This window comes from Mixophyes fleayi, chromosome 5 (genome assembly GCF_038048845.1).
Source record: "Mixophyes fleayi isolate aMixFle1 chromosome 5, aMixFle1.hap1, whole genome shotgun sequence".
Classification (NCBI taxonomy): Eukaryota; Metazoa; Chordata; class Amphibia; order Anura; family Limnodynastidae; genus Mixophyes; species Mixophyes fleayi.
Window position 1 is genome coordinate 43,345,686 of NC_134406.1, and position 17,424 is coordinate 43,363,109.

The 17,424-nt window shown below is 40.1% G+C and overlaps 1 protein-coding gene across 1 annotated transcript in view; it reads left to right on the top strand.

The window, feature by feature from the left end:
- Nucleotides 1-353: 353 nt before the first annotated feature.
- The window catches only part of PTPRN2 (protein tyrosine phosphatase receptor type N2), a 733,183-nt gene continuing 716,112 nt past the window's right edge, over nt 354-17,424 (top strand). The window contains exon 1 of the mRNA XM_075212113.1: nt 354-600. Coding sequence (XP_075068214.1) covers nt 522-600 — 79 coding nt within the window. The 5' untranslated portion in view covers nt 354-521. The remainder of the gene's footprint in view (nt 601-17,424) is intronic.

Below are 17,424 nucleotides of genomic sequence, written 5' to 3' on the forward strand. Positions count from 1 at the left end.
CACCACAACAATTACCACACAGGTAAATGACATGTGTATTTCCTTTCATGAATTATATGTATACAAATCAATAAAAATATTTTAACTCACATACACATACAAACGTTTAGATGTTTCAATGACAATGTTAAATATGCAAAATAGATATGACGGATAAATGACACATCCATGCAGCTGATGCATCCTCGTTTAATGCACAGCCTATGTGAATCTCCATTCATCAGGAATCAGGACAAGAGAAAGGACGGTCTAATGCTTGGGGATATTTGGGAGACCCATTCATCTTCTCCAGAGGCCGGGCTCCCGTGCATGTGACCAGCCAGGAGAGGCTGTGCCTTGTGGGTGGGCGGGCCGGTGCTGGTCGCTGTCCTGGGTGTTGAAGCTGATCTGGGAGGCTCTAGTGGAGCTTCAGTGAGATTAGGGACAAAGTGCTCCCCATCCATTCCCTGCCTCTCCTGCTACCCCTATCATTCCCTCATATATCTCCTGCACCCATGGACTGTTAGACTGATGGATTAAACATGATGGGATTATTGTACATTACTATCCTCCTCTCGGCTTCTTATCATCATCTGGCTGCGAGTGCTGACACCAAATTCGGTGAGTGCCTCGTCCTCTGTTTGCTGTGCCGGGGATGCATTAGATGGACTGGCTCCCGAGGGCTGTTAGTTTCCCCCCGCCTGGCTGGGTCAGGACGGAGCAAGAGGGTGGGAGGAGCAGTAAGAAGGATGGAGGTTATGGGGGGCAGGAAGAAAGGGGAGGGTGCTGACATTGAGGGGCTACAGGTACAGCAGCTGGCAGATGCTGCCATGCACAGACATACCAATGGGATAGATTATTGCTAAACAATATAGACAAACAAGGTCCAAATCACACACTCTTTTTGTTTCAAATTGGAAGAATTCTAGACAAAAGATGTTCTCATTCCTGCCAGGATACTGTGTTGTAGTATATGTTGTAGTGTGCTGAATCTAGACATTTAACAAATTGTATAAAATGCAATACATATATTCAATGTACTGTCTGCTCCTCCACATTACCTGGTTACTATCAGACCTCTGACTAGTCAAGAGTACAGTATTACAACATTTCCAGTTACTCTTTACCGTGGTTAGATGCTACTAGGACCAGTTCATGCAGTCTTTTTTTTTTATTATTTGCTCTGTTTTTAAGCAGAACAGGGGACATATGAAACTGTAAAACTTTTTTCAGAAGCATAACCTGTCTTGTGTTCAAATGGCTAGCATACAAAAAGAGCGAAGTGGTGACTGACCGGTCTGCCTCACAAGAGGTTCTGCAGTAGCCAGGTGCTGTCCTGTACTAGTCTTTGTGGAAATATTGATTTTCTCTCCAGCGACAAACCCTCTTAGCTGGAACACATTTCTATCTTAACCCAGCCTGCTCCTGTCACTGCTCCTAGTTGTTCTGTAACAGCTTGATGTACTTCTTGAAGAATAATATCTCAGAATGTCTAATTTTAAAGGTGGAAAGAGCTATACATTCTCATTGCTAGCATTTCTCAGTACTCGGCAGCATAGCAGAGATGCTAATGATGATATGTATATCCAGGCTTATTTCCATGATAATCGTATTGCATAAATAGGATTTAGAGCCATGTTTATATTTTAAGGCTACCAGTCAGTACTAAGAAGGGATTAGTTGTATGTGATATTATTATTTACCATGTGAACAGCAAGAAGCCTTGCATTTTCTTCTGTGCTTAATATTGAATGTTATTGCTCTACATAACTGAGGGGATCAACAACATTTTCCTGTCCACCAGGGTATTGTCAGGAGAGCAAGGGTTAATGGGCAGTAGTCATTGTGTTAAATACTTAATGCTTTCACATTCAACATGTTTAATATACATAACATTTTTATCTGAGTAATTCACTAACTACAGTATCTTTTGCTAGTGCTCTACAATTATTATTGTGTTACATTACACTATGACATTTGTTTGTGTTTATAGTGTATGTTATAATCATAAAAAAGTGCTTAATATCCTGTTTCTGCACTGAGTACATTTGGATATTTTCCCCTGTTCTTTTGTATTAAAAAACTCCACCAAAACAACAAAAGTCCTTAAAGCCATGCCATGGAAATAGTATATAGTAGAGATGCTCGGGCTCAGTTTTCTGAAAACCGAACCCACCTGAACTTAGGGGATCCGAGTAGGCTCGCGAGCCTGCTCAGTGCTTTTGCGCGTCCTCAGATCTGAAACGTCATGGTTGCGTTGTCGGATGTCATAACAAAAGAGCCAAATTACGTGATTTTAGCAAAAAAATAGGAATTTTATAAGAAAAATAGCGTTCCAAAAGCAAAACATGCGAGGGCGGTTTTGCCAAAACCAAAACACAAAATTAATCCAGATCCAAGGCCAAAACACGGGGGTCAGTGAACACCTCTAGTATATAGTGATCATAGAAGCATATTTTGTACTGTATGCTTGACTCATATGACATCTCTTTCATTTATTTATCATTATTTTAGAACCATTCTTTGTGCCCCTATAGTCCTTTTCTGCAACATGTATGTTTTGTATTGTACAATAGCTCTACATATGAACAGTTTTTAAATGTCTATATCATGTCCTGCAAAAACAATCCTCAAACTCAGAGTTATCACAAATACAGTACTTCATCTTCAAACAGTGAAACAGCCTTTGTCCTAGGTATGGTACAGCTCATCACATGTTGAGTATGTAACTTAGTATTTAAAAAAAACAGTAAAATGTTTTTGACTTAAAATTGTATCTATTCTCTGTACTTTTTAGAAGTTACAGTTTTTGCTAAATGGAAACTTTCCCTATTACAAAACAACTATTGACTGTTAAAAAAAAAGGCCAGGGAACAACTTTTTAATAGGACTGTCCGTAAAATCCAATAATATCCTGACTCCAAAGTATACCAGTGTACGCTTACTTTATTTCATAATGGTTAGCACCCTTCCGTGCTTATAATATTGTTATAACACTTATGAAATCATTAAATAATATTTGCTACTGTTTGCTTTAAATGGACTATCCACATTTAGATGACATTACTTTTTTTGGCAAGTGCGTGCTCTCTTGAAACTTTTAATGAATACATTGTTTTTTCTTTCTATGTGTCATGTCATAATATAATTTGTAGGAGTTTCTTTTATTTTCATTGTCCTGTGATATAACACAAAGCTGTATCCAAGGCAAACAGCCCAACAAAGTTGTGTCGTATCCTACTGCAATGAGATAAACATCTCTGCCAGCTTAAGTAGTACATGCCTATAAAACACAGAGTGACAGAGATGCATACATTATTGTTAGTAAAAGTTGCAGGAAAGCTTTGTGATTTGAAGTTGGGGAGAAAATGAGCCCCCACTTATATTTGGGTTTAATGTTATGACTGTAAAATGTGTGGATCATGTCATAGGGCAGTGTTGGCTAACCCGTGACACTCCAGGTGTTGTGAAACTACAAGTCCCAACATACCCTTCCAGCAATAAGCTGCTATATATTGGCAAAGCATGCTGGGAGTTGTAGTTTCACAACACCTGGAATGTCACAGGTTAGCCAACACTGTCATAGGGGGCCTAAGTTGGCTTATTAGATCCTTGTGTACAGCAGAGATGAGCAGAACTGTGGTGAAATGTTGCATGAATTGAGTTTGCTGGCGGAACAGTCTGTTTCGCCAAGGTGGGAAGAATTCCTGGTAATATAGAGTTACGCTTTTGCGTCTCCATTCCATGGAATGTCACTCCAACAGTGTTTGTTAATTCGCATTTCAAAGAATAAATCTGGGGTGATGAAGGTCAACACTTTTTACTGCATTGCTTATTATAGGCTACAAATTTCAAGAATAAAGTGTGTTTTTTATTTTTTACTGCAATTGCTGAACATAATTGTATGCCACAACTTAAACTTTTTGTCTTATAGTTTTCAATAGCACTTTGTGTCACTTAAATTGGGCTGCATTTTCACTTTAAAGATTTTGTATTTATTTCTATACATTTGTAAGCTTACATGATTCACATATCACACCTTTCACACTTAGAACTTTACAGTGATAGTGAGTTGGATTGGTTGGTGGCTCTCAACTGGCTAGGACCAGGGTTGAGGTAGAGACTGCTGCACTGAGGTCTGGTTGTTACAACTCCTGTAAACAAAGAAACACATATGATGGTAACAAATGCAGACTTTATTTTATTTATTAATCTTTTTTATTTATATACCACCAACATAATATGCAGCACTGTACAGAAAACGTATTAATCATGCCCCATTGGAGCTTACAGTCTAAATTCTCTATCACACAATCATTAACCTGCTAGTATGTTTATGGGCTAGGGCAGTGTTGGCTAACCTGTGACACTCCAGGTGTTGTGAAACTACAAGTCCCAGCATGCTCTTCCAGCAATAAGCTTCTATCGGCAAAGCATGCTGGGACTTGTAGCTTCACAACACCTGGAGTGTCACAGGTTAGCCAACACTGGACTAGGGGAAGACACTGAGGCACGTGACTGAAACCCATGCAAGCACAGAGAGAACATGCAAACTCATGACCAAAGCCCTGCGAAGCAACAATGCTAACCACTGTGCATCCATGCCACCCAGGCTTTGTTGTTTTTGTTTCTATAACTAGGGAATGGTGGTGGCAGCAACTCGGCATCTGTGTGTCAGCAGAAATTTGTAGAAGCATCTCCTATTTCCTGAGGGAAGTTTTTATCTTCTCCCCTCAAAAAACAAATAAAATACAATCAGATATACAGTATATTAGATACCCTTTAATCTATCTCCACAATCTACTGTGGAGGGATAATAAACAAATGAGCATATGATCCAGAGAGGAGAGTGATCTAGCTGTATGCTGTGCATTACATGTCATTTCCTGTGTGCTTGCTATACTCTTGGTGTTCTTGGTCTCACCATCTGCTGTCACTATGGAAATATCTGAGTTGAGAGATGCTTTGTCTGCCTCAAGCTAATTAAATCAAACAGAAACCCCTGAACAGGTAGGGAAGAGGGAGTAAGGTAGTGACATGCATTATGTAAACTGATTAGAAGTCGTGATGTTTTGTTTTTTCTCTTCCCCTGTTTGCTGAATTTTTTTGACCAAAAAAAAAAAGTAATCTGATTTGTAAATGTACAGTAGAAGAGGCTGAAAATGATGCTTCCTTCGATCATATGTGTAACATGTTCTCTTACTAAAGGAGGAGAGGAGAATATGGCTCTTTAACTTGTCAGTCCACCAAAACCAAACATTGTGTTGAATGGTCAGTAATCCACCACTCTCATTTTCCTGCAGATATTGTGCCTGAAAGAGTACACTAGAAAAAAACTTATTTCAATCATGTTTCCATGGGCAGCACGGTGGCCTAGTGGTTAGCACTTCTGCCTCACAGCACTGGGGTCATGAGTTCAATTCCCAACCATGGCCTTATCTGTGTGGAGTTTGTATGTTCTCCCCATGTTTGCGTGGGTTTCCTCTGGGTGCTCCGGTTTCCTCCCACACTCCCAAAACATACTGGTTGGTTAATTGGCTGCTATCAAAATTTGACCTTAGTCTCTGTCTGTGTGTGTGTATGTTAGGGAATTTAAACTGTAATCTCCAATTAGTGGCGCTATATAAAAAAAATGATGATGATGTTTTGTTACCTTTGGAAAAACGTTAAAGGTAATTTCTCTTTCAAATAATATCAAAGGCTGTCTGAGAAATGTGTCTGTGGTTTTTGGTTTTTTTTTCTTATTGTAATCCCAGAAATCCCTTTTGTAGGAGCATTTGCGAATCCCACTTATAGTTTGTAAGCGTTCTATCTTTTCAAAATGCTGTCCTGGTGGTTGAAGTTCAGTCGTCACTGACATAACAGTTCTGTGTTTAATGATTGTGGCAGAAAACTACATGTACCATCATGCATTGCATGCATAACAGTGTGGCCAGGTAAGTGGTATTAGCTTGGACCAAGCTTGTACAGAGCTAACACTTGCAGAGCAGGTAACACAGAATAAAGTGTGAAGCAGGAGGCGGCGGGACAGACAGTCTGAGACTGCTTAGTATTGTCTCTTACCCCTTACCCTGCTGGTGGAGCATTATTGCTCCACCAGCAGTGCCGTCTCTTCTAACTAAAGCTCACAGATGCCAGATGCAATGTGTATGTTTTGTACTAATAGAGTTAATAGCAACACAACAAGAGGACATGTCCTTTAATTCAGGGACATAGCAATGGCTGGTGCAGGGGTGCTATGACTATGGTGCCTGAAGATGAGGGTGTCCTAGCAATGCCAGGTTGCCCCCTATGCAGCCCAGCCCAGCAGAGCAGAGTGGAGACCTTTTCATGCTCAGAAGACGTCCCCCCCACCTCTGTAATATTGAGAGGCAAGAAAGGTTTCTACTCAAATTTTGCTATGGGACCCCGTGCATAGGCAAACAGAGAGGGAGTTTCTTAGTGCCTGGAAACCCCCCTCCAAGCCTGGGGAACTGTATAATTAAGGTGGCTGGACCCTGTCCCCACTTCAAACGGCTCTGCTCGAAAAGAGAGAGCTGCATGTACCTAACAGTAGTGCACGGAGCATTGCCCATGTATATTATGGGGATAGGGAGAGTTGGAGAGCAGCCAAGCACTCTCTAAAATTATAGCCCCACCCACATGCATGCTGGTCACGCCCACTGGCGGCGTGGTGTGGAAATTCCCTTCTGCAAGTCCTACGTTTACCCCTGCCGTTTTGCACTGTTCCGCCCCCGCTTTAATTTATACCTCTGATGAGCACAATATGGTAACGCTAAACAAAACGTTATAATCTATGTGTTTTCTTTAATGATGTGCTATGTTTCATCATTTTTATACAATGAAGTAGATTGTTGCACCAACAATGTCCATTTCAAACTTAAAGTCACAAGACTGAATTACATTAAGGTGTTTTATGCATGCAATCCTATATCCTCTTGCGTTTACACAGTTTACAGATTATTTTTTGCAAGCTGGGTAGTTTTTAAGATTCACAATATTCCGTAATATGGAAACTGAATCTAAATATAGCTCTATTGATAACAGCTTGTGCAACAAAAGGTGGCCTTATCTTTACTCCCAGGAGTTTGTCATGGAAAGTGAACATGCAAATACGTGGCAGACGGACGTGGGATAAGGTTTCTGCTCGCAGGGGTTCTGAAATGTATTGATGTTTGAATAGTGGTGTTAAATACATTGTAAATATGTTTGCGATTGATAATCTAAAAGCATTGGGCAACATTTACAGGTAAAGCTGACCAAGAATACAAATGCAGTTTGACTCTTTGACGTATGTTACTATTAGTGAGGACTTTGTATGTTTGCTTAGATTTCATCTGGGTGCTTTAGTTTCCTCTACGGTCAGGAAACGTACCTGTAGGTTAACTGGCTTGTAACTAAATTGGTGTATCTAAATTGTGGTAGTGAAACTAGATTAGGCAGCAACTGATGTCCTTAGTAAAAACATTTCCGATTGTGCAACACTACAGAATATGCTGTCACTATGTAAATAAAGCAAAATAAACAGCAAAAATCCTGCTTTCTTAAAGAGTCAATGAAATGTGCACTAAATCTAACATACAAGTTTATTCCAGGGCAAAACACATCTCAGGAGCCAGATTGCCAATGCACCTTAATGTTAGTGCTGATGCCTAATTTCTGTGGGATTTCTATTGATGCCAAAGGATGCAGATCTCTTCCAGCTCCTTAAAATATTCTGCTTCCTCCTAGATCTGACTGACTTGTTTATTTAATTGGTAAAAAAAATATATCACTGCACCTGTTTGGAAAAGGTTTAAAGGATTATCAAGCTGGATGACTGGCTGAATGACTGTATCACCCTGTGTGCGCAGGCATCAGATAACTGGAAACATCTTGCTCCTTGTGTTCTGATTCATTAAGGCACACAAAACTAACGTATTGTGTGGTTTTTTTGAGATGCCCAAGCTTGAATTGGATGTTGCTGCGTGTGCTCGAGACTATGACTACATTGCATATGCCCAGTCTCCTCCCCGTTCCGCCCCATAAATCTTAGGCTGTAGTAAGAGTCCTTTGGGCGTCAATGGTTAGTTTCTGGGCAGGTGCAGAGCGATATTACTTAAATCCGGCACGTATTGGCTTTTACATGCCTTAATGGGCAGCAGAGTAGCCTAGTGGTTAGCACTTCTGCCCCAAAGCACTGGGGTCATGAGTTCAATTCCCAACCATGGACTTATCTGCGTGGGTTTCGTCAGGGTGCTCCGGTTTCCTCCCTTACTCCAAAAACATACTGGTAGGTTAATTGGCTGCTATCAAAAAATTGACCCTAGTTTCTCCCTCTCTGTCTGTGTGTGTGTTGGTGTGTATATTAGGGAATTTAGACTGTAAGCCCCAATTGGGCAGGGACTGATGTGAATGAGTTCTCTGTACAGCACTGCAGAATTAGTGGCGCTAAATAAATAAATGATGATGATGATGATTAAGGAATCAGTCCCTGAATGTCTATGTCTATATCTGTATGTGTATGTCTATTCAGCAGTAGTGCAGAACAAATGGATAAATGTAGCATTTATTGAAATTCTTATTGCACTGTACATGCAAATGTTCCCATACCATTTAGTAGTGGCAAACATACCACCAGAGCAGCTCATGTGAGTGCTGTGCCCAGCGGAGAGGGGAGGCTAGATTGTGCTGGTCGATCTGAGCATAGGTGGGGGCCAGTGTAGGTGCATGGAAGCCCCGTTTGGCCTCCAGTTTTCTGGAATTTGCCGACTCCGCTGAGAAGTCCTCTTTTATTAGCCATTTTTATCTCTCGAAATGTCCTGAGAAGCACCACTAATGAGAAGACTTAGTGCCTCAATGTAACAAATGTCCTGTTTAAAACTTTTTTTCTTGATTTTTTTTAATTGTCCATGTGTTCACCAGGAACATTCTTACATTGAATCTTTGGCTCATATTTCTGTTTATCTTGACCAAGCTCCCACTTTTGTTACTTCATATGAAAATATATAAGAAAATAAATGATCTATGCCGAGTAATCCATGTATTTGGTGGACATCAACCTAACAATAAAGTCAATTTAACTGGTTATATTTTAAGGGCATTTCTATCATTTAGCAGGTATACTGTAACTGCCCTCCCCTTGTCTGAAATCATCCTCATATTATGTTACCCTTGGATGTGGCTTTCGATAGCTTTTACCTAAACCTGGCCCTGAGTATGTTTGTGCCTTGAAGGGGAACTCCATCTACATTTGATATTTGCACACTAGCCCTCTAACTAGTATATGCCCAGTTACTTGTGGTGCGGGAGTTACTGAGTTAGTGATTACTTAGACCACTCGCCTGACCACTTCTCCAAGGATAACAGTCAGGAGAAATTTGAACGAAAACTCAGGGCATTCAATTGTTGTCATTGGAGCTGGCTTCTGTCCAATCAGCTCCTTCAACAATGGTTCCATGATTGATTTTGACATTTCTGTTGGCTGTCAGCATGGCAGATGCATTTATTACAGTGTTGGTAGAATTGAGTAACTACAAGGCTGCAGTGATTTTGGGCATTGAATACTCGATGATGTACTTTTTGGGAGAGGGGTTTAAATGTGCAAATATTAAGTTTACTGTAAGTGTGATTCCCCTTCATGTCTGACCAAATGTACAGTAAGACGTATGTTGTCCTGTATTTCTAATTATATGGTCTCATTGTAGTGAGTTTAGGTTTGATCACATAGCATTATGGTAGTATAATGTTTGTGCGTGTAATATCCTTTCCATCCATAACAATTCACATGGCATGTAAATAAGCAGCTTTCTTAACCAGCATTATAGGGTGCTTAGTTATTGTGTTGAAATTATGCCTACTATAAATTATATTAAGATGAAACAAAATCCAGATTATCTGACATGCAGAAAGCCCTGATTTTGCTTAATGGTATTTTCGATGCGTTTGTGTACGCCTAGTAATATTGTACATGGATGCCGTTCCACTAGTGTGACTTATTTTACTTATTTAAATTGAAAACATTTGTCTTGTAGATATAGTGCATACATTTGTATTTGCAAATTGAATAATTCGGTCAAAATATATGCTGAGAATCACACAATAACAATAAACCAGCTGCATTATTCCGAAGAATCACTTCAATCTTTAATGATCCCATCAATCAGTGATGGAGCGATTTGAGAGGATGAAGCAAAAAGCTTTAATGAGAAGTGATTTTTACTGGAGGATGAGGCTATATGTTATGAATATTAACTACATTTATATCATGTGAGTTATAAAACATGCCATAGAGTATATTTCCGTAGCTGGATAAATTGTCAGAAACAATGTACATTTTATATCTCCCCTATATATGAGCGCTGTTCACCTGTCAGCACTAATTGAGCAAAGCATAAGGATAATTGAGTTATATGTGAATTAGGCACACTATTAGGCACACTATATACGTGGCGCTTTGTAACAAAGCTTGTGCACAGTTCTTCCAACATGACTTCACAAAGTGCAGAATGCTCTATAGTAGGATGTTCAAGAGCATAGCATTTTGGATTGTGCGAAAAGGGTCTTTTTAAAGGGTCTATGGGGTATATTTACTAAACTGCGGGTTTGAAAAAGTGGAGATGTTGCCTATGGCAACCAATCAGATTCTAGCTGTCATTTTGTAGAATGTACTAAATTAATGAAAGCTAGAATCTGATTGGTTGCTATAGGCAACATCTCCACTTTTTCAAACCCGCAGTTTAGTAAATCTAGCCCCATGTGTATTTAGTATGTGTCCATTTTACATAGGCATCGGTAATTCCTATGCTCTGAATGTCAAATGTAACATTTCAGTGACTGGTGAGCAGATCTTGTTTGAACTATTACGATCGTACAGAGATAAGAGACTGTACAATATGTGTTACACACAAAAGTACAAATAAATATCTGAGGTGAAGAAATGGGTCCCCTGGGATCCAAATAAGACTACGAGTAATCAAACCCAGAAAGGGCTATCATATGCTGAGCTTTATGCTTTTGGATGAATACCATCCACTCTATAACGTAACTAAACATACTTTTTACCTACCCACTCTCTCTGTGCCCCAGGGGACCCATTTCTTCTCCTACTAGTCCATTCAAGGGTAGGGACTACCCTTTTGCTTTGTGTCCCCCTGGCTGCAAAATCTATCCTTTCTACACTTAATAGGGAACGTGGTAGCCTACCCTCCTCTTGTTATACAAATAAATATCTGCAAGAAGACATAAATCTATTTTCTTTATTTTAATATATATATATATATATATATATATATATATATATATATATATATATATACACACACAAAGAGGGATACTCTGCACTCTCCAAATACATAATTAATGCTGTACTAAATGCTTTTCTGTATTACAAACAGAGAATGCTAGTTCCACATATTGTTATATATGTTAAACTGACCAACTCACGCCAAAGTCTATTCTTTCTGGTCAGTAATAATATGATCATGAGAGTGCAGAGGATCTATGTCTTTATTTGTTTATACTATGTAAGTCCCATCTCTCTTGCACCCCATTCTTTACATTAATTAATTTCAACTTGTGTCAGGTGAGTCCCAGGTCTCCCATGGCTGCTAGTGCTTGGGAAATACTTGCCTTTAAAAGCTGTGTGCAGGTTAGTCTTTAGCTCAGATAAAAGAAAGCACAGCATTTGTTCATGTTATGACTGACCCGAATGGATAGACTTGGCATGAGTTGTTCAACTTAACATATATTGCAATATGTGGAAATATGATTCCCTGTATTTTAATATAGAAAAGTAGTTAGCACAGCGTTAATTATGTACTTGGAGAGAGGCACACAGTGAGGAAGAAGGGACACACAGTGAGGATGAAGGAGAACACAGAGTGAGGATGAAGGAGAGCACAGAGTGTGAATGAAGGAGGGCACAGAGTGTGTGGATGAAGGAGGGCACAGAGTGTGTGGATGAAGGAGGGCACAGAGTGTGTGGATGAAGGAGGGCACAGAGTGTGTGGATGAAGGGGCACAGAGTGTGTGGATGAAGGGGCACAGAGTGTGAGGATGAAGGAGGGCACAGAGTGTGTGGATGAAGGAGGGCACAGAGTGTGTGGATGAAGGGGCACACAGTGTGTGGATGAAGGAGGGCACAGAGTGTGTGGATGAAGGGGCACAGAGTGTGTAAATGAAGGGGCACAGAGTGTGTGGATGAAGGAGGGCACAGTGTGTGGATGAAGGAGGGCACAGAGTGTGTGGATGAAGGGGCACACAGTGTGTGGATGAAGGAGGGCACAGAGTGTGTGGATGAAGGGGCACAGAGTGTGTAAATGAAGGGGCACAGAGTGTGTGGATGAAGGAGGGCACAGTGTGTGGATGAAGGGGCACAGAGTGTGTGGATGAAGGAGGGCACAGAGTGTGTGGATGAAGGAGGGCACAGAGTGTGTGGATGAAGGGTGCACAGAGTGTGAGAATGAAGAGGCAGAGTGTGAGGATGAAGGGGCACATAGTGTGTGGGTGAAGGGGCACAGAGTGTGTGGATGAAGGAGGGCACAGAGTGTGTGGATGAAGGGGCACAGAGTGTGTGGATGAAGGGGCACAGAGTGTGAGGATGAAGGAGGGCACAGAGTGTGTGGATGAAGGAGGGCACAGAGTGTGTGGATGAAGGGGCACAGAGTGTGTAAATGAAGGGGCACAGAGTGTGTGGATGAAGGAGGGCACAGTGTGTGGATGAAGGGGCACAGAGTGTGTGGATGAAGGAGGGCACAGAGTGTGTGGATGAAGGAGGGCACAGAGTGTGTGGATGAAGGGTGCACAGAGTGTGAGAATGAAGAGGCAGAGTGTGAGGATGAAGGGGCACACAGTGTGAAGGTGAAGGGGCACAGAGTGTGTGGATGAAGGATGAAGGGGCACAGTGTGAGGATGAAGGGGCACACAGTGTGAAGGTGAAGGGGCACACAGTGTGAGAGTGAAGGGGCACAGTGAGGATGAAGGGGCACAGTGTGAGGATGAAGGGGCACAGTGTGAAGATGAAGGGGCATAGTGTGTGTGGATGAAGGATGAAGGGGCACAGTGTGAGGATGAAGGGGCACAGTGTGAAGATGAAGGTGCATAGTGTGTGTGGATGAAGGATGAAGGGGCACAGTGTGAGGATGAAGGGGCACAGTGTGAGGATGAAGGGGCACAGTGTGCGCATGAAGGGGCACAGTATGATGATTTTTGTGCATGTTGCTGTTTTATTTTGTTTTATATTATACCTCTTAATATTAGCTGTAAATTATTCTTTGACAGATATACAATTGAAAAAAATATCTAAAAATATTATTTTTCCTTGGATTTATGTGCATTATTTTTGCAAACAACTTACTAAGTACTTCTGTCCTGACCTAAATACTTATTGTGTTATTTTGACCAAACTACTTATAAAGCAAGACTGCTCTGTAATTATTTTGGAGGGGTACCTTGAACAAATTATGGAGACTGTAAGGGTGCCGTGAACTGAAAAAAGTTTGGGAACCACTGGTCTAATGGATAAAAAAAAATGGTTAGCATGCTCAGCTATAACATACAAAAGAACAGTGCTGTAAGAAGTAGCTATAAATATTGGTTGACTGACAGTCACTCTCCCAAATAAAGATAAGGGATTGGTTCTTAAAATAAAAACATATTTTAATACATGTCAACAACTATAAACAATATTTACATAAAATAAATATTACATAAACATATTACATATTACATAAAATACAAAGTACAGTTCTACATAAGAAAACATTCTATAAGTGCCTTATAGAATGTTTTTTTATGAGTGAGTGATTGGCAGCCAACCAATATTTATAGCTACTTCCTACAGCGCTGCTCTTTTGTATGTTTGTGGTTTTTTTTCCATGTGGAGTTTGCAGATAAGTATAAATACCTTAGTTATTTCAGGTGTCATATTTTACTTGGTTTTTACTTACATTAGTATTTTATAGTGGATATACATTTTAAATGGCCAGACAGACCTGCAAACATGACCTTTTCCACAGTTCAACAGTTTTTATCTTTCATCTTTCTTCATTTGTTTTGCAGTTGCAGTAATCCTTGCTGATTTAATTAATTGGTGTTAAAGTTATGTTTAAACTTTATTACCTGCTAATCCCAGGTTATTGTAATAGAAAAATAGGTGACAAAATTATATAAGAAGATTATTATACTGTTGGCAGCCTTAAAATGTTGTTTACGTTAGCTGTAGATCCCCAACTGCATATTATCTATGTATGTAATAATTTTGTATTAAACTTGCACTACCACCTAGCTGGAAACCCTCTCCTTAGCTGGAGCCCCTCCTCTTAGCTGGAGCCCCTCCCATTAGCTAGAGCCCCTCCTCTTAACTGGAGCCATTCTCCTTAGCTGAAGCCCCTCCCCTTAGCTGGAGCCCCTCTCCTTAGCTGGCGCCCCTCCCCTTAGCTGGAGCTACTCCCCTTATTTAGAGCACCTCCCCTTAGCTGGAGCCCCTCCTCTTAGCTGGAGCCGCTCCCCTTAGCTGGAGTCCCTCTCCTTAGCTGGAGCCCCTCCCCTTAGCTGGAGCCACTCCCCTTAGCTGGAGCACCTCTCCTTAGCTGGAGTCCCTCCCCTTAGCTGGAGCCCCTCCCCTTAGCTGAAGTCACAGAGCAGCTCCATGCAGCCGTTGCACCCAAGGCTCTTCCAATGAGCAGCAGGACCATTGACAAGCCACGGTTAAGAGGTTGCAGCTTATGATTGATCCTCCAGCTCACACTCCACCTCTTCAGCCATTTAACTAAATGAATTTGTTGGTTCTGTGAAGAAAGCTGCATGTAGTGGTTTCCAGACATCCAGCAAGAGGGGTGAGGCACTTTAGTAAATTATTTTACGCAGGTAGTACAGCTTCTAAAGGAAAAAAATAATTATTAATTATACATGTAAAATGGCTGTTATATTTGTTTTTTGTTAGTGTTTGTTGATATTGTACATGGTATTTAAAGGGGTTGTCCACTTCTGGACAACTGATCCTCATGATGTACTTACTGTTCCATGCAGAAAATAATGATCAGGACTAATAGGAGAAATGCTCTGTTACATAGAACTAATCTCAGCTCTATTAACCAGGACTGGACAGATTGAGTTCTCCTGCTCTCTGGCCTGCACACAACAAGTACAGGCTCCTGATTGTAGGTGTCAGCAAGGGTCTTGGTCTTCCATTTGCTGCATGGGTTGTAAATACGTAAATTAGAGGTCTGTCCAAAAGTTGACAAAACCTTTAATATATGTGTATAGCTGTGGCTCCAGGAAAGTGTAATACTGTGTCCTTATGAGGATACATGCGTTTAGAAGGTCCATGCTGCTCTCCTCAAGGCTTTCGGCTTTCTTATCAATAGAAGCACTGCATGCTTGTCTGTGCTCCATAAACTTCACTGAGCTTTAATTATGTGTGTCCAGATTACTCTTTGTAAACTCTTTGTACAGGACAGATTGTTCCAATCAATTTATAATTCTAAGAGGCTCTTAATAGTTGGCTTGGATGAGTGTTATGCCTAGTTACTGGAACGCCTGTTGCTCTGGAAAGGCACGTGTTACATCCACTCAGTCATCTCATATTGAATTCACATTTAAAAGTGTCAATTAGAAGCAGGTTTTATATTTTCAGAAACATGATGTAGCACTTCTGGGTCCATCCTACTGCGTAGTGGTGATAGGTAGAGTCTCTCTTTCAGTCCCACATACCTTTGTCACTCTTTTTTTTTTTTTTTATATTTCAGTCTTGATGTATAGATCTGTACTTAGAAGTATGTACTGGCTCCTTGTTTTATTCAGTAGGAACTGCACATTTTTTTTATTTTATTTTAGCAGCCACATTATCTATAATATAAATGTCTGGTGGCGTGTGTTAGTCTGTGTGTGTGTGTGTGTAAAAAATAAAACCAAGCTGCAGTGCCACCTGCTGGGCGGAGTTATACACTGACCTACTAAATTCTTAGAGTGTGTGGGAAAAAAAATTCAGAAAGGGCTGAAATTTGGTATACTAAGATGTTTTTAATTTGTTAATTTAGTTTGTTAATTGTTAAAAGTGTTTATAAAGATTTAAAAAAAATATATATATATTTCTTGAAGGAGAAGTGACAGTTGGGAGTGGTTGATGGTTGCCGAGGGTGACAGTGGGGAGTGGTTGGTGGTTGAGGCCTGGGCTATGGCCCAAATGCATGACAAGAACCTTTTTAACACCTTAAGTAGCTTGATTTGACTAGAATGCATGAGTATCATGCACGGGTTAACTTGTATATTATTAAAGACTAACTCAAATTTAGCTTAAACTAACAAATGGAATATCTACTCAAACTGTAGGTGGGGTGCTACCTAGGGCACCCCCAAGGCTTGCACCAGTCCTGATAGTATACTTGGTTTTTCTACGCCCTTGCTGAGCATGAACATTTTTTATTTAATTTTTTTTTTTTACTCAAATCTCACAGGTTCATTTTCATGCACACGGCAATCACAATCACCTGCCAGCCTATAAGGGAAGGGGCACAGAGCAAATGTTCAGTTGCAATTGTGTTAGTTATAATAATCACAGCTAAAAAAGGTTGAAGATATGTGCCCATAGCCGTCCATTAAAAGTTATTGGAACATATCACAGCAGTAATTTCCCACTAGCAATCCACTGTCAATATGGATTTAGTTCAATGTAAAGAACAGTACTGGAAAGTGGAAACTGCATCTCTATTGAAGACAATGGTATCTGACAAATCCCAGGCACACACAGTGTAATTCTTCTTTTAACTGAATGCTGTGAAGTAATTTGTAGCTGTTTTTTTTTTTTTTTGCATGTGAAACCTTAAAACCATTTGAAAATACTTTATAAGTAAATCAAGTAATCACTTTGGAAAAAAACTCATCGATTGTCCATTGTATTAAGCTACTGCAGAAACAACACATGTTAATTACAGGTGATAATCCAACACAATAATGACTAGTTTTTCTCTTAACTTTGGTTGGGAAAATCTGACTAGTGTTCAGTCCGTCTAATGATTGGCTAACTGGCGACAGGGGTGTCAGTTCTTGTATTTTTGTTTGTTTAATTCTAAAATGCTGCCAATTGGAGCACCATTAGTTAAAGATAATATTAAGCTTTCTCACAAAAGGAATGCATTATCGAATGCTTGAAATTATAAAGCAATAACTTGCATCAGGTTATTTAGATACAGTATCTAAATAAACAGTTGTAATATAGTTTCACAAAATTTAGCTGCATATTACCATTTAGGGTTAATTAACACCTACCTACTTGTTTGCACTTTTCACACATATCAGACGCATGAAAAGGGCATTAAAATGCTTTGTGCTCTAAAAGTTTCTCTTGTGTTTAAAATGAAAGCAGCATGAACCATTTCTCATGTATTTACACGCTACCAGTACAATAGGTAAAAGACCAACACATGTGAAGCGCATGGAAAATGTGTTAAAAATGCTCCTTACTAC